Below are 25,317 nucleotides of genomic sequence, written 5' to 3' on the forward strand. Positions count from 1 at the left end.
ACCTCGGAGTAGAATAAAGAATCCTCACAGAACACAAAATCTTACCTCAACAATATCTGAATTTGTTCGACTCTCGTGAGGCTCATTGTACTCAGTATATTTCAGCAACACTTTGTCCATGTCAGTGCTAGCATACTGGAAAAGTTTGTTGGTGCTGTTGAAGATGATCAGAGCAATCTCACAGTCACATAAAACACTCAGCTCATAAGCCTTCTTCATTAACCCGAATTTCCTCTTAGTAAATGTCACCTGGAAAAAAAGAAAGGTCCATCAGGAATCTCTGATCTGGCTTTTGCAGTCCTTTTTTTTTTTTGTAAATAAAATCTGTGACTTTGAATTGAACATGTTCAAAGGCGAATGCATAAATATATAGTTCTAAAATAGAATGTAAGTATACGTGCGTGCTACTGAAGTAAGGAAATACACAAAATTCTCACAGCACAAAATTAGAAGTACAGTTAAAGAGCATGGGACATTTTCATTATCATTAAATAGTGCTATGAAGTGTCTTTGTAACTGCATACATCTTTCCCATCAACATTTTAAAACGGCATTTGAGTTTGAAAACATGCAGTAAATTATTATCTTTGATAGTGACTGACTTTGATTCCATGCCCCCTAAATCCTGCTAGATTTTTAGTGAAGAAATAATTTCACACAGTGTTTCAGTTGTGTAAAATAAACTGTTCATATAAACACACATGATAATTTTTAAGAAATATGATGTTTTAAAAATTCAGACACTATGAGAAATGAGCAAAAAGAAGAAACAGTAGCTGGGCAGCAACAAATGCCTTGAAACAAGGTCTTTTCTAAACAAGACATAGCATAATTTATTTCATTTCAAATTAGATGCTTAGAAATATGAACTGTCATTTTTTAGTACAAATTCTTAGGGTCATGTTATGAAGGAAAAACCAGGAACATGCTTATAGGTTTCATTAGCCCAGCTAATGCCCTGACATCATGCAAAACCTAGGCAGTATGAAAAATACTGTTACTCTGTATAAAACCATAATTTTCCACAGGGACTGTTTTGACAATGAAAGACCTGCATATCATTTTTTTTCCCCTCTTCTGCACTATCTTACAAGTTCCAGTAAGACATGTGACTCAGAATAAGAAACTACCATAAGCTGTTTAAGCTAATTGTATGGTTGAGTTTTTCTACTTCTTCCGCTTCTTCATATATGGAATTTCCATTAAGCATATATAACAACTACGATTTTGTTTACATCAGTTTTTTTCTCTAATAATTCTCAGTGACTAGAATTTTTATGATCAAAATACGGCTTTGGTAAACTTATTATTAATCAAATTTAACATGTGGTCAAGATCTTTCATAGCTCAAGGACAGACACATGACCAAGTTTATGGTTCTGCCGAATCCTGTGCTTGTTGCTACCATAAGCAATAGCACCCCTGCACTTTAATGCTGAAGCAGGAAGTTTCATCTGTATGTAGTTTGTATGGCTGCTGTTTTATCTTGTCACACTCTTAACGCAAGTTAATGCTAATTATGACCCCAGACTACCTTAAAATCCCAGCACATCAGGCCATGGAAAACATGATCTTTAAGTATTGCTAATCCCTATTTGCTAGTCCACCTCAGAAAGATGAGGTTCTGTGCTAACACCATGAGCACCTATTCTCCCAAATGTATACTGAATGTTACTCCTCTTATTGTTGTTTCAATCTCCTTAGCCTCTGTCAGTGTATTGTTAAGAAAAGATGAACAGCCATTATACACAACTACTCAAGCATTTTAAAAACACACTTTCCACAGCACTGGTCTCAAGGATGATTAATTGATAGTAAGCTCTTTCTAAATTTGTCTGTCTCAATGGTTTTTGATATTTGGAATGAATAATGAGGCAGGTAACAAAACTCCATTCAAATTCTGGAAAAAAAACCCTCCCATCTTTCAAATACTCTTTTAATGTTTTCCCTTATTACAGAAAATTGCAATGCATTTGTTGAAACATATGTATCTATAAAAGCATGTTTGAAAAAGGTAAACACACAGAAATTAACATGTACTAACTCAAAATAATTTTCTGCTTCTAAAATGCCTTTCAATCAACTTTTTGACTACAGTGCTGTAGGTGCAGTCTCTGTACGGTATGGTTTCTGTTGCACAGAAACCTCAGAATTTAGCATGTTACAGCTTCCTACTATCAAAGCACACTCCAGTACAAAAATATCTTTAAAGCTACTCTTTGTGTTTACTATTAGGTGCTCCTGAACATTTAGAATAACCACACAGCTGTGCAACGTAGCACATGCTTATTTCATAATACTTACCACCAGAATGATAGTGGCTAGAGTTCCTCTTTTTTCTTTTTTTTTCCCCCAATATAATCTTAATTGCTTTAAATCTGATTTGTTTTTAAACCCTTGATCTTTCTCACATTTTCTCAATCTACCTGATAATGCTTTCTGCCACTGCTGATAAAGGTGTTAAAAACAATTGTATCTACTACTGTTTCTACAGTAATCTGGAATATTACTTTTCTTTTTAAATATACCATTCATTGTGGCTTATATTTGCATATATATACATAAAATATATATGTAAATTTATTATGCTTTTACAACAGTTTATAGTAGGGGTGAGCAAATGTTTAGGGAAACATCAGTAACTTCAGAAAAGACGAAGAATACTCTTCAAGCCATTAAAAAGAAATTAACTTTTTACACACTTTCTTCTATGTGGCTACATAATAAAGATGAATATACCTATCTTTCATATGTTAAAATATTTTTGTGAAAAATATAAGTAGACAGCATCTTAATTACTTAACTTTTTTTTGGGTCTCAATTTGTTAACCTTTTATTATGTTAATTGCATTCACCCACCCTGAAAGTATCTAATAAATATAGTCTAAGGTAAGAGATAATATTCTAGTACTGCAGAAATTTCACTGAAATGAAATGGTAAAAATAAGCAAAAATAATTTAAAATATTTGGTCTCCTTTGTCTAGGTGAAAGGCAGTGTGCAACCTTACATGTAAGAAGCTCTGACTACGCTTGAACTGAGTTAGTGTTGGGAATGAACAGGCCACATACGATCCACATGAACAGAAGCTTTCATGTAGCTGTAGCTGAAGTACCAAAATATCCAGGTGGTCACACAGTCGTCATACACTGTGTTCACAGTTCTCAGTCATGATAGTGTCATATAACAAATGACAATGTCAGTACTTTGTCATTTGACATAAAGAATACTAGTGAGACTGAAAGTACACATACAGAGACATATTTAAAAAGGGACACCAAAAAAGTACTATTTTGTTTAATATCTGACTTTTTTTTCAGCATCAGGAATCAAATACTAAATGGCCTTTACTGACACTATTAATCAAGATAGACCAGCGCAAGGTAGCTTGAGTTAGCTCAGGAGTTGACAGTCGTGGTCGGACACTTCCTGATTGCCTAAGCAGCCTTTTTTTCCAACCAGATTTGGATATCCCACATGCCCTTGGTCATCTTGCTTGTAGTAAGCGTGGTTAAAGCCCTTCCCAAATCTTCGCTCACGAAGCCAAGCCATCATCATCAGTCAAGATATGATTAATTATCCCTGCTGTCTAAACCACTGCTGATTTGTAGGTGTTTTTCAGTGCACAAATCTCCTCCTCTTTAGGAGAATGATAGGCAATTTAGGAAGTTCTCTCTTTTTGGGGTACATAATATTTTATAATGACAGTGTGAGAACTGGGGAGAATGAAAATGGATTGAAGGGAGGAAGTGGAACTGATCAGAGGCCAGCATTCAACTGTCTTTAAAACCTCTTAAAGCATGTATATATTAAAGACATGGTTTGAAACACTGCCACTATTTCTAAATACTGTTATCAGGTGCTTTTATGCATCATTTTACATGTATGGCAAGAAAATCCCAGTGTGGGGAGAGTACTACATTTACCTCTGAAACATACCAAAAAATGACCTAATTCCATCCCTTTGTACTAACTGAAAACCCACTAGTCTGTTACATTTGTCTTAGATGATTTTGCATATTTAAAGGTTATGTTTAGAAATTTAAGAGCCAAACTGCCATCATAACAGGAATGGTAGTACCGCAAAGGCAGGTTACTAAATGCTGCAGTATTTTCTATATGAATAAGCATAAATGATGATGAGTTTATAGGCTGTGAGCAAATCAGATGCTGCTTACAAGTATTGGGAAAGTAAAAGAAAAATAATCAAACAAAAAAACCCCGGTACCCCGGTGAAGTAGCCAGCTTCCAGCTTCCTTGATTCAAATCAAGGCAAGATTTTTATGCACTTCTGATGAAGTTCTATCTAAAGATGAAAACCACTGCATGTGCTAAAGGAAAGGCATTAAAGCCCATGATTGTTAAAAGGATGTTTTTCTACTTCAACTCTGGCTCTTCAATGCCATGGAAACATCTCCCAACTAGCTCTTCATGCATAAAGCTGCAAGACTCTTGTGAGAGATGGTTCATGGACTAGCCATAGTAATGTCTGTAAATGGGGCTGTAGGCAGCCCAAATTGAAGTGTGCACATCACACACTGTGATACGTTCCACTTAGAGGTTAATTTGGCTCAGAGTAGACTTCCTTGTTTAATCACTAGTAAGTAAAACCTACTTGAAACAAACTAGAAGACAATGTCGTTTGGTTGCAAGTATGAATTTCTTCACGTGCTGAAATTTAATATAAATATGTGTGTGTATAAATGGTGATACTGGCCTTGGTAATAGCTTTTATTTAACTAAATTGGTAACAACAATTACATGTTTCTTATAGATATTAACACATCAGTGGAGGAACAGAAGCTGACATAAATATTCCCATTTAATGAACACGGCCTTCACAATACAGTATTTTTTTTTTTTTTTTTTTGTAATGTAGGCTTTGTTTCTTTTTATACTTTTGTGTGAGTTGGTTTGGGATTATTTTATTTTATTTTTAATTCAGGTCCTTTACTACTTTTTCTGAAATCTCACACACCCCAAAATGTTGAGCCATAACAGCACGCTGTATTTGTCAGTAACAGTTACAGCATATGTGCTAACATTTTATATTTTTGAAGTAGGAGTCCTGTGAGCTTTCAAGCAATTAAGCCCAGCCAGTGGCAAAATATCAGCATTCCCATTACATCTTCCTATCCTGATTATAAAGATATATAGCTGCTGACATAGGAAAATGAGAGAAACAGTGAATTTGTACATAAACCTTCCCATATACATTTGCTGACATTAAACATCTGTGGGAAAATTAGGAAAATTAGAGAAAACTTCCCCCCAATCTCCCAACTGAGAAAAAAAGTCGTTCATGACAACACGTACGAGTGACTAGTGAAAAACAGAGACCACTGATGCACAGAAGTATCTGATGAAGACACTGCCTGGTCAAGAAGAAATATTGCTCTCTGTATTTCATATGGAAAGTCAAAATTTCTGCCAGAGGGACTGGAGCAAGCATGGTAGGTATGATGTGTGTGACAAAGAGGAGGCATTGCATGAACGATGTAACTTCAAACATAGTAAAGCCAAGTTGGCCATGTATAAACCAAGAGGCTCTTGACTAAAATGTCGCTGCAGGCACCCAATCCTATCATATGTTCATACCCCAAATAACTACTGTGGAGGCTACAGATCTTGCCATGTTCTCTTTTCCCCTTCCTCCTATTTGATTCTTATTTAGACCTGCTTGTCATATGAAGAGGCCTGGCTGCAACAATCTTTGCAGTGATCCTCAGTGTGACGGGAAGCAGCACCAGACAAGGATTCACTTTAGACAAGCCTCCCTTTATGCCATAGCTGGGCATGCCATATGAAATGAAAGACCCTTTAAAGAGCAGAGAAGGACCTTCAGCAGCCTGTTTCCATGTTCTTATAACCCTCCAGCATAATTTACAGGGATAAGACAGCAGTGATTTTATGCTGCTGAAAGAGCTATTGTCCCAGAAAGCCTCAAGCATATTGAGCTACAACTTGCTGAACAGTCCAGATAAAGAGGAGTTCTAAGCAGGATGCCCTAAAATTATAGCTGTAACAAATAAAATGTTAATGATTAATCTGTATAAAAAAGGTTTTGTACTTGTATGTTACGCCCCATTTTTAGTATATTAGTACATAAAAAATACTTAAAATAGTGATATTATTCAATCTGCCTAAATCCAACACATGATGGTGGGTCTCTCATACAAAGTTTTTCTTTGTAATTGAAAACAGGAGGGATAATTGGAAGCTCTATTAATTAACAGATGATATAGCAGCTCAGAAATTAGCAGGTTAGGCAGTATCAATATGCTTCTCACTTTAACTTACAAATTAAGATCTAAAAGCAGACAGGGATGCAAGGATAATAATGGTTAATCTCTGGTACTTCATTTCCTTATGTTAAACAGAGATAAGATTAGGTCCATTACGGATAGAAGTACAGATACCTATGTATTTTAAGCAGACAACATCATCTGTATCACAACTACAGTAGCCAATACAATGCACAAGAAAGAAGACGTCTTTTTTTTTTTTTTTTTGTACACTATCACCAGTTCTGGCAGGTACAAATAGATGTTTAGGTAAAAAACATGTTTACTAGTTCTGTGCAGCTAAAATGTTCATAAGGTAAAGGTCAAAGAATATTTCATTCCCTGCTGAGCAAATGGTCAGGAAGCACATTTGTCTGCATTTCCTGTCATAACAGGAAGAGTGTAACTTCTTCCTCTCCACAATGGCTTCAGTTCTGCTTCCCACCTCCAGGTTTCTCCCCCAGGGCTTTCCAAACTATTCCTTGCAAGACAGCCTTCTCGCCTGTGTCTGCACTGGTTTTCAGCTCTGCCGTGCTGGCAGATGCCTCATTCACTACCGCACTCTCTCAGGCCTCTTGCTCACACTTCAAATTAAAAGTAATTTGACCTAAATATTTACCGTATGCTAATTCACTCTAAATTATGCTCAGAACATACATTTGTAACACAAGCACACTTAACCTTAAACGTAATTTGTTCTAGAAATTCACAGTTCAGTTCAGCAGCTCTCTTAAAACCTTACTTCTCAGATAATCTGGCATGAAGTGAAAAGTGCAGCCAGAGTTGTTCAGATCATAACAATTTAGGTGCCATGAAAACTTGGGGTGTATTACCTGTTTACAGAAAACCTAACTTTACATCTGAAATAAGATGAAAAAGAGAAGGACCCAGGCCTAATTGCAACGCTATATTCCAAGTATATGTCTTACTATATACAGTTTAATGGAAGCAAGAGAAGGAATTCAGATATGTAAAAGATAAAAAGCATGTGATGTTTAAGACAAATGTTCATTGAACAGAATGATGCCTAATTGCATAGTTAAGCAGTTATGTTTTCTTACGAAAAACTTTCCCTGGGGCTAAAAAATCACATAATCTCAGATCTTGAATCAAATTAAGACACTTCATGAGGGAAGACTGAGAATACAAAAAGATGGGTGGAAAAAATTTTGTTATCTAACTTGTGTCCATGTTAGCACTAACATGCAAGTCTCTCTTTCTACAGAGGAGTTTCTGATTCAGCTGAGATCTTTTACTCTTTCCTTTTAAACAGAGCTGAAACACAGATGAAGATAGAGACATGAGGCTGAAACTAGTTTTGACTAGCAGCATTAGGCATTGAAGTGTGTAGAACAAATCTAGGTCTTCCTGCAAACTGTCATTTCCCTCCAGGATGCTCTTCCCCTGCCCCATAACCTCACTTTACTTATCTGCTTTCATTTGTTTTCTATTGAGAGGATAGCTGCAGTAAGTGTTGGTTTATACCTTTATGGGTTTGTTGGAATCAAAGAATGATAAAACGTCTGTGCAAGAAAAGTTAAACAGCAAGTATTTGTTACTATTGTACTCCACAGAATCACAAAGACATAATTTAAAAAGGGGGTCTTAAGCACTTTAATACTGAAGTATATACTTCCTATGGTATTTAATAACACCTAAGCTCCCAGCAGCTTGCATACATTGAAAGAGAAGTTTTAAACAGTATATAGAATCATTAGCGAAGCTCAACTTGGTTCTAATTGTGGACCTGTCAACAGTATACTTCAGAAGCAGAAAAAAAAATGCAGAACTAATGAGCAGGATGATCAGAGGGATAAAAAATGGTGGATTACCATGTAAGACCCTGATATTTCTTAACACTAACTAGAAAAAACAGCAGATTAAAAGCAAGAGTGTGTTCCAGACCCAATACCAGAATGTCATTGGGTCAATATGCCTTCTTTCCTGGGTCAATGTACCTCTGGATTTAGCTCACAGAACATGGATTTAATGAGATACTTTGTAAGTGACCTAGTATAACAGTAATACAATATCATTTACGTCATTATACCTATTTATTTTAGGCCTGGGCAGCCCTGTCTGGACTGTTGAAGAGTTTCATATGATCCCAGTCTACAGCAGACCACAAAAGGTCTTCCCTAAAACTAACAAAATATTTTAAATTGATGAAAAACAAATAGAGAATACAAGAACTTTTCTGAGGCAGATGAATGCAATTTTTCTTTTGTGTGTTGACCATAATAGAGCCAGTTGAATTATTTCTGTCAATTAAGAAAACCCATGAAAATAAAGTTCACCCATGTTTTTGCAAATGCCCTTCTTCTTTTTTTTTTTTTTACTTTTTTCTTTTAACCAACCCAGAAATCTTCACAGCAGCCTTCTCCAATTTGCCCCATTGAAATTTCTGCGCAAAGACCTTGTAGCTGTCAGGAGCTTCCAATATCCGATGTCAGTGCTAATATTTTTGGTTGTTGGTTCTATTTGTGGTGCAAATATCATGCATGCAGTCTATTTGAATCTGGCTGCTTATAATAGGATTCTCTTAAGAGTTTTCTTTTCCATTTAATATCATGATGGCAACTAAACTACATGAATAAATACACATTAACTCTAGCCCTGGCAGTTCATACTCCTGTGACTAAAAGCAAAGTGAAAGGGAAGTTTTCAGATGGGTTTTTTTTTAAACTTTCATAGGCGAAGAGAATTTCTCATCACTCACAGAAGATTTAAACATCCTTGCCATTTTTGTCAGCACAGGGTAGCTACAAGGGCCAGGAAAATACAGCCAACTTGCAGCCCACATGAAACAACGGTAAATTAATGGCTCCTCCTAGTTAAAAGCCTGAATTCTGCACTCACTGAAATCAATGACAGAGCTCTTATGCAGTCCAGGATAAAAGGATTAGGCCTCTAATGTCTAGGTTGCAGTAGTTTAACTTAAGTCAAAATGTCAAAGTTTGAAATAGTTTTTGGAAAAGGGCAGGTCATGCCCCATACTACACATTTCTATAAGATCTGCAGCCAGACATCTGACTACAGACAGTTTCAACTTACATTTATTACCAGAATGGTCACTAAAGTAGACAAATCCAACCAACTAGACTAGACCAAATGAAATCCTCTTGAAGGGAGGTCAGCACTATTTTTGTCCTTCCCAATCACTCTGAGCAGTAGGAGTGTACCTTAGCACCACAGCAGACAGTAGTGTGGAAGAAAATGGCTGTTATACCGATAGAACAAGTACTCCATTCAATGGTTAACATAAACAGCTAGTCAGGACACTGGGCAAATGAGTGGAAAAGCAGGGACAGAAATCACCTTCTGCAGGTCTTGCAACCACTTAAACCCTTTAGCAAAATCTCTGTTATACAGATTCACCTTTTGCACTGGGAGAAGGCAGAAGAATTAAACTATTGCTGTATCCTCTCATTTGATATGTGTTCCACTTATTTTTCCCTGCATGTGCTGTCCTGCAGAGAATTTATGTGCTTGAAAACAGCTGAGGATGCACTATCCGTGTATATCATATTCCCATCTAGCATGCCTTGTATCGTGAAACCACACTACGTTTGAATATAGCAACAGTAAGGCAGTTTCAAGTCAACAGATTTGCTGCTGTTCTTGCAAACATGCTTTGGTGAGGTAGTAAGAAAGAAAAAGAAAAAATCTCCAGCCATATCATGTTAAATGGAGCTACAAATAAGCTTTGTGGAACTGTGCTTCAGCTGGTATCTTAAAATTATTAATAAAAAACTTTTGACCTTTTTTTTTTTTTCCCTGTGCAACCTTTTAATCTTTTCTGTGCATTCAAACCTGTTTACATCATAAAATAAGAATAATATTGGAATATAAACTATTTTAAGATTACTGGAAGTGTGTAGGTTCGAAAACAAGAATTACCTGGTGCATCTTCGCTGAAGCAACAACAGCTCATGGAATACATTGAATTTAAAGAAACAGTAAGGCTTGTGAAAGGGTACTTTTCATGTTAATGGTTAAAAGATCAGCTATTAGTGAAAATCCAGTTGTATCTAATCACACATATTTTGCTACAACTAAAAAGTCTGATAGCACAGTCCAAACGAATCAATGGAAATCTTTTCATTGGCTTCACTGAGCTTTAAAGCAAGGCACTAAGTACAAAGAGAACAAAAGTAGTAGAAACATTTTGTAAATTATGTTCCAATAAATTAAGAGAAATGAGAAGCAGTATCAAGCCAATTACAGCATGTGGAGGGTAAAGTAATGTAAATCTATACCTTCAGCCTCACTGTGACTATTCAACATGATTGATATTACCAAATAAGCAAGACAAAATAAGCTAGCAAGATAAACACTTTCTGTATGAATACTATAGTTCTCAGTATTCTAGCATTATAGTTTTAGTTATAACTTTTTAGCTCTGAACACTGGTGCTACAATTCTTGAAACTCTACTGTGAATGACTTGAAAGACTATCTGTCTTCATTTCTGAAGTAAATTTAGCCTCTTGAAAGACATCTCTTTGACAAAACCGGGGATTAAGTTCTCCATAAATCCAGTATTTGAGTAAGCAAGTTGACACTGAAGCTATTGCATGAACTAATGTTATTAATGGCAAATTCCTGTAGTGTCATTTACAAAATAATTCAGGTTCACTTCAAAACGAAACCATGGTAGTATGGGGAAGTTCCAAACAACTAGCTGCTAATTAACTAATATTTAACGATATAGTCAAACCCAATTTCAATTCAAAGCTATAAACCAATTAAAACAAATATGTTGATGGTTTTATATTGATTGATTTATTGCTTTTTGGCTTGGCCCATAGCAATAGGCAATCTCTAGGGAAAACACAAAGTGTATCCATCATAAATGTAATTTTGCTTTTATACATGATTTTCTGCTATGGAGAACACTAGTGACTACTAACACTAAAAAATCTAAAATTTCTTAGAAAACATAGTTAAACACTATAATTTGTTGTTATTCCTAGGCTGAGTTTTTTATGGCTTTATAAAATCCTTGAAGACTAACAACATCTTGAAATTTATGGATCAAAGGAATATAATTAATACATGAATAGTAACTCAGTATCAAGTTCTTCAAAAATACCTACTGAATATTGCTCTTAAATTTCAGCCATAGGTATGAAGAACACCACTTGTAGAGTTAAATAATATTACAGAGAATTTCTCACACTTGTGAATCTCCACTTCCAATGAAACATTTACCTACATCGCATGTAAACAGCAGCAGCTTTTCCCTGATTTTAAGATGCCAATTGTTGAATTTTATTTTTCTGAAAACAGGAAAGCAGTATCTCTAATTTATGACCATATTTTAACTAGATGAGATAGTGTTGATAATATGTGACATCTACTTAGCCATTTTATTGAAAGCAGCGATAATAATTAATTAACCAGTCCTGCTGGACCTATTTAGCCATAACATCAGTTACAGAGACTATAACATGTCAGTATTATTGTACGTGGGTTTTAGAATGTCTTCAAATTGTTTTTAAAATACTGATGGGAAAAGATTTTTGTTTTAATGAAGTAGTGCCATTTTTAGATGAAGGAGGTAAAAATACAGTGCAAACATGGAGAGACATAAATAATTTGGATCTATGAATTTAACTGCAAATCCTCCTGCAAATAAACTCGTACTATAACAGTTCACAAAATACAGTACCAAAAGCCTGTATCCTGTAACAATTCACAGATTTGCTTAACCATGCATATTACAAATTGAAGTCAAAGTGAATGTAGAGAGGGTCCACAGTAGGGCATGTGCATCATTCTTTGTAGAATCAAGGCCTCAAGAAATAAATTCCTAACTGTGCATGTTACTAAACTTGAAAAAACTGTGTGAGAGCTTTCTGTTTTTTTCCAAAAGTACTTTTTCTTTGATAGTATTCCACATATTGTGTATAGGTATACATGAACATATGTATATGTACACAAAGTTATCAACATTTTAATCACTTATAAGTCAACTTAGAAATATAGTATGATGCTCAAATACACCATTTTTGCTACTCACCTGTCTGTTACGTTCATCCATAATCCTTGTAATCTGAATCTTTTTTCTCCCCATAGTCCCCGTTTTTTTTTCTCTCCTTCTTCCTTACGATTACGTATTTTCCCCTTCTCTTTTCTTCCTCCTTCCCGTTTCCTCAAAACAAACCTCCTTCTTCAGCACTTGCACTACTCAGTTCACAGTCCCCGGCATCTGTTCCTGCCAAACACAGGAAAGAAATCAAATGCTATTACAAAATTGATAACCACACGAAAGTTATATGAAGCTGACCATTATAATTTAGCATAAGAGTAAATTATAACAAAAATTTCCTGCGTCTGTAAAATAAGTAATGCATCAAGAAATAATAATTTAATTCAAAGACCTCTTTTTATGAATAAACGTGCTAATATATCAAGAAGTGAAGAAAAGGAAAGAAATGCACATTGCCAAAACTTTAACAGAATTAGATGTCTCTAGTTCTAAGTACCACTCACTGCTCTAATATGAAAAATTACCTAAATCAGGGAGTTAATGAACCTTTCTTTACCTATGTATGCTAAGTAGGCCAGCTAATTCATTCCTGAAGGGAAAACAATCTTGTGTTTTGACAGCAGAGGTGATAATGCCCCTCATTATGCAAATACCATGGACCTTTATTAAAGTGTTACTTGATATATGAGAGATATCAGCTACTTTAAATCCAAAATTTTTAACCTTATTCTTTAAGAATATAGATTAGTGCAAGTATTACTCAAAATACCTGAAGAAAGCAGTAGTGCATTTTCGCTCATTTCATTTCAATGTAAATTCTAAAACGTTCTGGCAAGTGATTTATAACTAGCAAACACTATATATCTTTCCTTATAAATTTTTTTGCACCAAAAGGCAAGCTCTGTAGCACAGAATAATACGGAAAGATGGTAATTCAAGAATGTTTTGGAAAATACTTTCACAGTTTCAGTAATGCACTGATACTAGCTCCCTGAGCTTTACAGTACTGGTTCTATCACAAAACTAAGGGCAGTTAGATGCAATATATAAAAATACATAACACAGTACATGTTTCATATTTCACAAAATGTCATAAATCACAAAATTAGTTCCTATCATAGGCAAAGTATTTTTTGCAACAAAATACTTAGCAGAGATAGAATACAGAAATGATGTTCAGTCTGATACTAAAGATTTCCCCTTTTATCCTTCATTTACTGTATTTTTATATTTACATATTTCTAACAGAAATAAACATAGTTCTTTGAATCCAGAAAGGAGGAAAAAGAAATCTGAAGAAGAATAATTTAGAATGTTTTCTTACAGTTTTTATGTCAGATCCACAGTATATTAAAAATATTGCCTCAAAAATAAAAATCTAGTAATTTTAAAACTGAGGCTAGTGTTTCCTTATTTTAAGATGCAGTCTCACAGCCAACCTCATAAATTTTTACAATATCTTAAGGAACATTAAGCTGATGTCCTGGCCACTTAATCCATTATTTGGCTGTGATTCAAAGCTACTGAGGTAGAAAAGCTAGACCTCACTCATTCTGATTTTCAATTGTCTCTTGATTTTCTTTGCATACATTAAACTCTAAGCTGCTCAAGTGTTTTATCACTCTTAAGAAAAAAGCAAGTTATCAAGCAGTAAGTCTGAGCTTTCTAACTATCCAGTATGGTACAGTTATTCTGCTGGGCAAACCAAGTTTTCAAGTGTAATACTTACTACCTTTCTGTACATGATTAACTTTTTATATGATTTCGTAGTCATATTTATATATGTCAAAATCTTTACCCTAACACAGAACATGGAACAACTCATATTACCAATACAAAAAATTGTAAAGGCTGCAATTATTTTCTTTTTAATGTTTTTTACTTCTTTCGCTGCTTAAAAATACACAAAGGCTCTTGATCATACTTACAACAAAACAGAGTAGTCCAAACCTTTGAATTAAATTGAGTTGATTAGATGTATGTGGGAAACTTCTTTCCCCAGAGATAGGAGACAGTTTTATCTGATATTCAGTGTTGACAAACAAGCCCAGTCTATTTTTAGAAATGGTTTTAGATTTCCTCAGACTGGGTTTCTTTCCTGTTTTTCCTATAGTCTTACCTCTGATACAAAGAGCAAGTTAAGAATGGCGTTTCCCACGCACATGCAGGACCCAGAGGAGTGAACAGGCTTTCTCTGTAGCAGTAAGCCAATACACTAATCCAGAGCAAATGCATATGGAACAACTTCCTTTCCTTTAATTCAGCTGCAGTCAGTGGTACTACTGGTTTACAGCACTGCCCCTGCCTAAGCTCTTATTCAGTTCAAGGTGGAAGGTCAGGGTGGACAGATTAGAGCAGTGGTGACAGGTTAGGCAGGGTGAGAGCTGCTCTGCAGATCAGGGTGCTGATGCCGAAGGAGTTCAGAAAAAATTACTTCATGCTGAGCAAATCTACCAGGAAGGACAAAAGCCTTAGTGGAGAATCAATATGTTGAGTCCCTCCCACACACTTACCAGTTCCACATTTAAGACCAGCCTGAAAACAGCAAAAGATCTTATAGACAGTATAAAGCCAGAACACTTAAAATTCCTATGATCTACATAGAATTATCTTGAAGTAATGCATGCAACACTGATGAGCAGAATTTTGTTCTTCATTACCTGTATTAAGCCACTAACTACACTAGTTTTATTTTAAAGTGGAAAAACAGATGTGCAAGAACATACAGCTGAAAGAGAACAAGAACGATTTGGTACTTAAACACTATCATACAACCTGAGAGAACATGAAGGAGAAGAGCGAATATGTTAGGCCATATGCATCGAACATACAATGTTCAAAGAAACATAAATTTCCTTCATCAGGCAGTTAGTTAATTTTTCTTGCGGGGATGAAATAATTTCTCCCTTTTGTCTTTCTTGCATATTAGTCTAACTTCAAATAAAAGCTTTTCAGTTTTTCTAGCAAATTTATTTCCTTTTTAAAAAATAATGTGTGTGGCTTTCACTGCTACTAGAAAAAAATTGAGAATACTGTGGTATTCTCTATATCTGTCTTACTGACACATACATATGTTCCAATACATATTGTTTCACAAGCTACTTGTAGAACGTGTTTGGTTACAGTTCTATTAATTTTTTAGTACATGTATAAAGCAGATAGCTATATTGATTCCTAATCAATTAGATTCAGGTGAGTAAATCAAGACATCTGATTTAAGAGCCATAGCCTTCAAAAGCTGATGACTTCTGAGTCAGAGTATAAACAACTCTGGAGACCAACAAATCCCAGTTGCTGCTTTACGACTTCACTACTGTATGCAATACATTTTGAAAGTTCTTGCAGGATTAAGGATTAAGTATTTAAAGTTCTGGTTAACTGACTAATTGTATTTCCTAACACTAATAAAGCAAGCTAGCTGGAAACATTGAAGGTACTACAAAACTCAGATAGTACTGCAGGCTTTCATTATCCAAGAGAATCTAAAAAGGAATTTAAAATAATTCCAGAAGCTCTGTTGAAGTAACTCTCCGCATAAAAGAAACCTTCTAACTTAATGTCATGGTCACATGCAAACAAATTGCACTTAAAGAAACACATAGTTACATGCTATGGTGCTACAGCCTTCAGCATTTTTTCTTTTGCTAACCCAAACACACACAAAAAAAAAAAAAAAATTCGGACTGCTTACAAAAAGAGGAACTTCAGTTTTTGGCGGGCTTCTGTTCACTATATGATTTGGCAGAGGCAGTGGTTGCTGACAGAAGATTGATCAGAGCCTTGAGAAGGGACAAGAGCTAATGGACAGATGCAGCTCCTGTCTCTCTGTTGTGCATCCATGCACAGACATACACATGCACCCACACATACATGCGCACCCGCTATCTCTTCTCTGCAACACAGAAGGATCTTGATAGAATGGCAGGAAACACGCACAGAGCAGCCAGGGAAGGATATGATGTCAGCAACCACAAACAATAAAAGGTGTAAAGGTGCTTCCTTCCCTAAACTGTTCCAGAAGTGCAAAATGGGAACCAAAACTCTCCACTTCCTTCTCCAAGCAGAACTGTCTGAATGTGCTCTGCTGCAACACCCCAGACAGAGAGTTCTTTGAACAGTCACACCAGGGGCAATAAGCAGTACCAAAACAGGAGAGTCAAAACATTTGATTTCTAAACAAGAAGGCAGCCAGTGAAAAACTAACCCAAAATGTGCTATGTTTTAGCATTTTCATGGTTGCTTTAAAAAAGAAACAATCTTGCCATAAAGATGTCCCTGTTCCATTAAGCAGTTTGAAGTCTGAGTGCATTAATTAGAAGAACTGAGCCAGATTTTTTATTATCCCTATTTAAGGAAGCAAACAAAAACCCACTGTCCCCATTCACTTACCATTCTGATAAATATCTTGATAAATAAAAGTAACTTCAAAGATCTGAAATCTTTTCATGCAAGCCTGTTTACTCAAAGGAGTTATGAACCATATTCTAAACAAAAAATCTAAATGTACTGAGTAAGAACATATGGGCTACTTTTCTGATGAAAAATTAACTGCAAAAACTGCAACAAAACCATGAAAATCCACAGTGGGAAACACATATTCAAATAAAATGGTTGCTCAAGTGTTGTCTGTGAAAGCCTATATGAGTATGTTCCCTGCGTGGGCAAAGACAGCCACATAGTGAAGAAACAGCTGGGCAAACCACAACAAACAGGCTCCAGTCATTGTGGGTATATCACCTTGAGCTGGATAAGGTTGAAAGAAATACAGAAAAGGGTGAAAGTAATGATCATCTCTCATGTTATCCAACTGAGATCAGCTGAGTCCTTTACGTTCAATGTGGTTTGGCTACATGGTCATTACAGAAGACACAGTTTGGGCCATTAACAGAAAGGTCATGCAAGAATTATATATGTCATCACCAAAGCAATACAGCAGTAAAGCAAAAATGGCACGATCTACGTATGGTATGGTTATCCAGGCAGAAAGCCACGCAGCAAAGGAATCTGAGTCATCTTAAGCTTTCAAACATCTGTCCACAACACTCTGATTTGGAAACTAAACATAACCTACACTTACGGGTTTTGATCTTATGGGCAGGCTGCCACATGAAAAGATTGGAAGTGAGTTCATTTTAATCTACTAAATTTAACTCTTAATAGAGCATGCATTTTGCTACAGGAAGTATAAACCAAACATTTAGGCCATAATGGGTATAAAGTAACAGATGAAATACTACAGACTAGCAGATAGCCAATATATCAAAATGAAGAAATCTGTACATAAAGAAAATATTTGTAATCTTTAACTACCAAAGGTTATTAATCTTTTCATGTATCTAGCCTGATTTCTGATTTATGGCATGAATTTAATTTATAAAGGAGAACAATTCAAGGGCAATGAAATCCTGCAACAAGACTAAAATGTTCATAAACCCGCAAACTGCAAAATCATATCCTATATGTAAGTTGTTGATTAAAAGTTTTAGAGAAAATTTGAGTAATTTGATCTGAATTCACTTTTTCACTATTGTTTTACTACAGTATTTCATTATTTTTACTACTGATTTTGAAAGCATCTGCTGAATTTAATAAAGATTATTCCAAATGATACTCCATCTATCTATTTATTTGTTTGCAAACAGACACCAACACTATGTGTTTATCTCTAAATTTGAACTTCAGGACATACACCTTCCGTGCTTTTCACATTTATATTTGAACATACTTCTACTTCACTGACTGCAGAAAATTCCTCTCTTTCATCCAACTTAAGTCTTGTAATCAAAGCCATTGCATATATGCCTAGAGGAAGAAGCATGACAGGAACTAGCATTGTGAATTTTTTTTTAATTTGGAGTTAAATGCTTCTGAAGACTAGTTGTAGGAATACCTCATCTCCTTCAAATCATAAAACTGTGGTCACTATAGCTTACAAATCAAACACAGGACTACATTATCTCACAGAGGAAGAACCTATGCAGCGTGGGTGGAAGAGTTTCACTTGCTATTGTTTTGCAAAGTTCCCCTGAAAAGTGCTTTTGGGCAAATGAAGCATCATTGCCAAAACACTGGAGAGGATGGTACTTCCTACTTCAGTATGCCACAGACCCTGCTTTTCAAAAATCTGAGTTACCCAGAGGCTGAATATCTGTGCCTGTGTGGAAAGGAAAGGAGGACTTCAGCTTACCTTCCAGAGGATATGCAAAGAGTCATCCACCAGGCACAGTGAAGGAGGGTTTTCTAGGTTGCACACAGATGTTATACCCAACCTGGACATGCTGATAAAACTCTACTATAGGAGGCCAAAGTTCTTCCAAGCTATTGTGGAATTTGCCACGGATGGTGAGTCATTCCTTAAAGCAGTGCACCAAAAGAGGAAGCAACCACCAGCAATCTAGATGAAATCTGATTGTCTGCAGCCCAGTAAGAAGAGGCATGTGCCTTCTACGCTTCATGAAGAAAGGAAGACTTGGCTAATTTACAACACTTTTGAAGAATAGATGAAGAAAACGATTTGATTTGTTAAGCAGACACTAATGCATGTTTTAAAGAAAGCAATTATGTGGAATGTTAGCATACTAAAAACATACTTATGAAAAGTTGATCTTAAGTCTACAGTGGTTAGCAGGGGATATTTCAGTGTCTACCCATCACTCTGATGAAGAAAATGGAAAGCCAGCAGTCTGAAGAAAAGGTTTAAAGGTTTATGATTAGGTGCATGTTGTAACTTGGCAGCTAGACGGACATAATGGGAGTATGACTAATAAATATGGAATAGGATACTTGAAGTGCTTGGGAGACTGGCTCAAGTGTAACAGTTTATTGACTCAGACAAACTAATAATACAAGGGTAAAAATACAGGACTTAAAACTGCATCACCTAATTGGACTGGACTGGAGACAAGTGACTAGGAATCGGAACCTGTCTGAAAATGGAGAAGGGAGATTGGACTGCTGCAGTTTCAGCTGTAAGTCTCAATACTTTAGAACTAATGATTTGAATGGATCACATTATAGTTAACAGATGTTCAGTAAGTATCAGGAAAGGTGTTTTACAAATCCACAAATTCAGTCTGTCATTTACTGACCTGGAGCAGAACATGAAGCATTTCAATGGTCAACAGAATATGCTTTAGCATCTTGTGTGTTGCAAAGGAGTCTATCTTTGAATTGCTCAGATCTTGGTCTAGCTTTATTTAAAGACACTTTTCATGGCAGGTAAGATACTAGTGCAGTAAGACACAGCTGGGAGCAGTCTTATACTCAAATACAAAGGACTTTGGAGAGTGTTGGTTGATTACATGAAAAATCTAAGGCCGATAGATTTAAGTCATTGCATCACCTGCAAGCAGTCTCTGGCTGTGGTTAGACCTAGATGTACAGACTTGTTACAAGTGCTCGTATGTGAGGAAATCTGTGGTGAGGAACATAAATCCCCACAATGGCTTTTAAGAATCATGGGACAATTTTGGGTGTTACTGGAAAAATCTATGTATTGCACTATCAAATCACAGTCTGAACTTGAGCACAAGTGTTTGGTAATGCCATGCCAATACCAGTGGCAGGCAATTTTAGATTTGCCTCTGTTGAAGCAAGTAAGAATTGATTTTCAAAAGGATTCTTCGTTAACAGAAAAGATTTTTCATTACTTTCTGCTTATAATTTGCTGAACTGCAGAAATGCAAGGAAGCTTGCTACACACACTTAGACAAGAGAGCTGGATACAGGACTGTCTGAACTAGTAAATGATAAGTCTTCAAGAAATAGGCAGAATAGATGGAGAAAAAAATGGTGGGTAAACCAGGTGGACTTGTTCAGATCTACACACACCTGGTCTCCTTCATCCATCTTCATCCAAAAAAATCCAAAGGAATTTTATGCACTCATACCCAGGATCCTCCTTTTTCTCACTTAAAAAGCCTATCTTTACTAACACAAGATGAGTTCTGCCTTTCTAGGGTTGTGCTGCACCACCACTTCATCCTTCTGAGAAGGAACAAAGATTTGGACTGTAGAAACCTAATATTTTGAAAAGGGATATCTCATGCATTTGCAAATTAAACTTTTCAGGAATATTTTAGAGGCAAGAGATAGCTTTTAGAAACAGGAATTCTGTGGCATGAATAAACAGGGCAAAATATATTAAGAACCCAAAGTCTCTTTAAATTACAGAGCAAAGAAATAACTGAGCAGTATTGAAAGCTTAAGCTAAATATCAGGAAGGATCATCTAAGGAAGTAGAATAGGGAAATAACTGAGGATTAAAGTACCTCGAAACTGGGAACATAAGTGTAGAAATTAAGACAAGATGTAAGTTCCTCATAAAAGAAAATATACGCCTCTGCTAGACAACAGATTATATAGAAACATTGTGAAAGGGGTTAATATAAGGCATTATTTCCAACATGACCAAAGTTGAGTAACAAAAATTATCAAGGTAAAGCTGAGTGAATGTAAAACTGGTTCGGGTTATGACGGGAAATATTTGACATAAAAAATATAGACGTGTTAAGGAGGTACAATTTTTTTTTCTGGCTGGGAAGTGTTCCTCATTGTATTGCCATTTTAAGAGTAATTTGATTACTGGCTGGAAGACAAGAGAATGCCACCAATTTCTATGTAGCTACTCTATACTAACGCAAACATGAAAACAGGTCCATTTAGTACTGAAAAAGAAATTAGACAAGCTTTGTTAACAGAGCTGGTATCTAATTTATATTAACTGAGTTGTCTTTGTGGTGTACAAGCCCTTCTTTGGAGCCTTTTGACCCAAAACTCATCCTTTTTTTCCAGTTATAAAAGCTGGTCTAATGAAGTACATTACCTCTGCTTAGGAACAGTCTCTAGTCTGTGGTGTTAGACCTCAGCTACAACTACACTACCCAGAAACAGAAAATTACTTTTCCTACAATACAGACCTAAACACGTAACATTCCTGGTTAAAAACCTTTATTAGTTTTCTGAAGCAACCTCATATCAGCCCATCTTTCATCTGACAATTTATTTATCAGAGAGGAATGATTAGGTCTGGTCATGTTCTGCTTCTCTCTTTCATATCCCAGGTTATAGAAACACACACTTTTGCTTAATCCCTGACCTTCCAGGAAATGTCAAGAATTAAATACTGTTTTTCTGAAACATAAAGTAAACTGCACAACATGGAGGAGAGCTGCTGAGCTGTTAACTGTTCATTCATTCTGTATAAATGCTAATATGATAAATATGAGTATGAAAACTATCACACTCCTGAACTCAGCTGCTTGCCCAGAGACAGCTGCAGGCTTAAAATGAAGAGGAAGAAGGTGAAAAAAAAAAACAACCCACCAAAATCCACAAGGGAAATACATCAATCTTCCCAATGACCATGGCAGCTGGAAAGTCTACATTAATGCTTCCAATCCCACTTAGGTGTTTGGTTTTTTTTTGTGTTTTTTTTTTTTTGTTGTTGTTTCCCAAGGACAAAAGGAGATGAAATGTATGCCAGGTACATAATAAGACTTGCAAAAAAAATGCACACACCTGCATTTCACTGATTAGGGGTGAGGAACTGCCTCTGTCTGGGAAATATATGTCTTTTTCTAATGGCAAAGCCCATAAATTGGGACAGGTTGCTGCTTTTAAGTATAAAAAATACACACAAATAAGCAGAAACACATGAACTCAGAATACATCTGTTCTTAAAAAAAAGAAAAAAATACAGTGGCAATATAGCAAAAAAGTACTTATATTGGAATTACAAACATCTGATATCTCTTATAAGCCCCATCATAAGAAATAAACCTTCACATACATTGTCTGGTGCCTCATGGCTGGAATTTTTTGCATATTCAGGATGAGGCATCTGTTAAAAAAATTGGAGGTTCTGACTATAGAGAAATAAAGTACATGGCCATATCTGCTAGTGCTAGCACACCATCACTCATTTGCTGAAGCTACTTGCTTTCTGCCTTGCAGCTGTATCTTGATGAGAGGTATTTCTGTACACTGGAAGATCCAAACTGGATTCACACTAGTTTGGAACTAAGAAAAAATGCATAAACAGACACAGCTCTAAGAAGGACAACATGGACTTTGTTATTAGGGAGAAAATAGAAAAATATGTCTTATGAGTGAAGAAATGGGAAGGGTACCTGAAAAACTTACTTAGGTTGTCTGCTGAGGAAGTAATTATCTGTTGTTATGAATTTTGGGATATTCTACAGATTTTTTGTTTTGTTTTGTTTTGTGTTGGATGAAGGGACAAACAATAGATATATTCACATAGAGAGAAAGAGGTTGAATAGAGAAACATAAGATACACAGCACACTTAGAAATTATGCTCTGATATAAAGAGCTAAAAGAGCCTCAGTTTTGTACCTTCATCACTTAGAGAGACATAAATAGCCCCATCTAATTTAGCAAGCTGTGCAGCCACATCATAGTTCACAGTTTTTGAAAACTGTATTAGGTAACTAATTCATACTTCCCACATGAGGATTTGTTCTTCTGTTTTTCACAGAATCAGAGCCTAACAGCTCTCACCTCAAGCCCCGTAAAAGCAAATTTTCTACTGAAAGGGAAGTGTTTTGCCACAGAGGTACACCTACCGCATCTACAACTACAAAAGCCACAAGTGAGCATCACAGCCTGCCTACTGAACCTCAGCTGTAACCACTCCATTAGCACATGCAGCTGGATTTATTTATTTTATTCCTTACTCATACAAAACACATTGCATTTGGCAGTAGTCAATGCAAAAAGTCAAATTCCTTGATAAATACCTGAAGAAAACATACATGTAAAATGTGCTTAATTTGCAGAGTGAAATGAAATGCAATTTGCTTGATAGTCTCTGTTTTATCTTGAATGAGCATTTTTTTTCCTAAGCGGATCATTGCCAGCCTTGCTCATTTTATTATTGTCCTAGAAGCATGCTGGAAAAAAACTAAAACATAATCAATACAAAGATACATTAGCTAAATCTTTTTATGGCCTTGAATGTACATTATGTTTTCTCAGAAATGGCACTTTTTGATCTCTATTGATATGCAAGGTGAGTTTTGACAAAAGTTATTCTTAGAAACAGACAGCACAAGTAGCAGGCAGCTGAGTGTAAAGAACTGAATCTAAGATTAGGATGCAAACATGGCTGAGATCTGCTCTCTTTTTTAGCAAAAATATTTCATACCACCTTCATTTTGTTTCTCTGTTGGAAACCTGAGGATAATAAACCTGGGGATTTGTTTATGCAAATGTTCTGTAAAGTAAGTAGTTTTTACACAACTGAGAAATTATGAGGGCTTTCAGTAAATATGCCACAATTTTTATTTGGCATAGTCAGTGAATATGTAAATAAATACAGAAGATAATTTATCAGATTTAAAAATATATGAAGGTAATGTTAATGGCAAACTTGTGATCATAAAAATATTAAAATCTGTGCTTAAAATTACTGATTTCAGAAAGTTATAATTATCTCATATATCTAAAATACTTATAAACACGTTGTTGTAGCACTATAGCCTTTTATGCTAATGTATATCTTCTTGAAATAAAGATATTTGACAGTACTGTCATATGAGGTCCAACATGGCACACAGCAGATTCATCAGTTTCCTGTTTCTCACCCTCTCTCTCTTACAGCATCCTAATCAACCTAATTAAAGCTTCGTTCATTTGAAACCTCAGATGACAATTTCTTTAACTCTATCCCACTGTGGTCTTTTTATAAAGAGAATTAAATTTGATCTTCTGACAGCAATTACTGAATGATCCCAACTGGCCCCAATTAAGACACATGGCTCACAGGCCTCAAAATCCAGTAAAGTACCAAGCCCTCTCTTTCGCTTATATACATCTTTCTTTACCTTGCTTTATTTTCTCAAAGCCAATTAAGCTCATCTTATCAAGTGGAATTGAATGTCATTGTGTAGATTAATTCAAGGCACAGAGCATCAATTTACTTTTGCAGACATACTGAGATAGGGACAACATGCTCAAAATCATCCTTTTGAAACCCCTTCCTGTTTCAATTCACCTAGCTTTAATGCCTTTCACTGTGCTGCACATGACCTACATATGCTTACTTTCAAAACACTGACTACCATGAGCAGTGATTAGAGAAACATATGAAATATCCACTGTCTGAGTTTTGCACTGCTTACATTCTCCTCCTCATGGTAATGCACTGCTTCTTTAAGCACTTCCACTTGGTTAGCATTTTTTCATTTCAGAAATGCAAAGAAATGTGATGCTCGTGTAGCTTCTGAGGTTAACCATTGTTTTTACCTTTAATTTCTGCTCTAATTTTTCCGCACATGTTCAGTAGTATGCTGTGAAGAAATGTTCCCATGTTTTCGTGTAAAGGCAGGTAGCCCCAGGATTTGGAACTCATTGATTGTGTGGTACTCCAGGGAAACAGCTGAATTAAAACCAGCCTCACAAGACTGAAGTAGCTTCCACATACATCTGGCTCTTCTTATTCTAAACTCTAACACCTGCCTGGAAATTTAACCCTCATCTGCTCTCTGAAGAACAAATGGGACAGATTTATCTACTGCCATTTGGTTTAGGCCAAAGCTGAGCTGTGTGGTGTTCTGCTAAATTAATTGCAATGTAATAGATATTGTTTGACACAGTTTTTGAAAAGATGATGCTCCATCCATTTTATGACCATATTGCTCTCTGTGTTAAAATATATAAGATTTTGTATGTCTGCACATTCAACCTAAGTCCAGCTCTAAGTAAAAACACATTAAAATACAGCAAACATTTTCTGTCTTACTATTTCTAATGAATTGCTGTACAAAATAAAATTATGTGCACTATTATCTTCAAGAGAGTAACAAGTAAAAAATGCTCAAAGCAAGACTACTTCCATTGTGGTGAATCTTTCTGTATTTCTTTAATTTACATACTGAACAAATGTAAGCACAAGATTCCTTACACACAAAAAAGATAGACACTAAATTTCAGTGCAACATTTTCTTTACTAGCAGGAAAATGTGCAAGTTTATGTAAAACATAATTAGACACATTTCCTGGCCAGCTGGGAAACATA

General features: G+C 35.7%; 1 protein-coding gene across 12 annotated transcripts in view; it reads right to left on the bottom strand.

Annotated features, from left to right (window-relative positions):
* The window catches only part of MEF2C (myocyte enhancer factor 2C), a 123,114-nt gene that overhangs the window by 64,655 nt on the left and 33,142 nt on the right, over positions 1-25,317 (bottom strand). For 11 of the 12 annotated variants that reach the window (XM_057404307.1, XM_057404303.1, XM_057404300.1 and 8 more), the window contains exons 2-3: positions 12,308-12,502; positions 46-249 (exon numbers count right to left, since the gene is read on the bottom strand). In XM_057404307.1, the coding sequence (XP_057260290.1) occupies positions 46-249; positions 12,308-12,361 (258 nt within the window). In that variant the 5' untranslated portion in view covers positions 12,362-12,502. Of the gene's footprint in view, positions 1-45; positions 250-12,307; positions 12,503-15,968; positions 16,137-25,317 lie in introns of those variants that run through there. The other variant, XM_057404298.1, reaches the window with a different exon arrangement.

This window comes from Pezoporus wallicus, unplaced genomic scaffold (genome assembly GCF_028554395.1).
Source record: "Pezoporus wallicus isolate ANWC-B61680 ecotype Strahan unplaced genomic scaffold, APGP_CSIRO_Pwel_v1 contig_4322, whole genome shotgun sequence".
NCBI lineage: Eukaryota > Metazoa > Chordata > Aves > Psittaciformes > Psittacidae > Pezoporus > Pezoporus wallicus.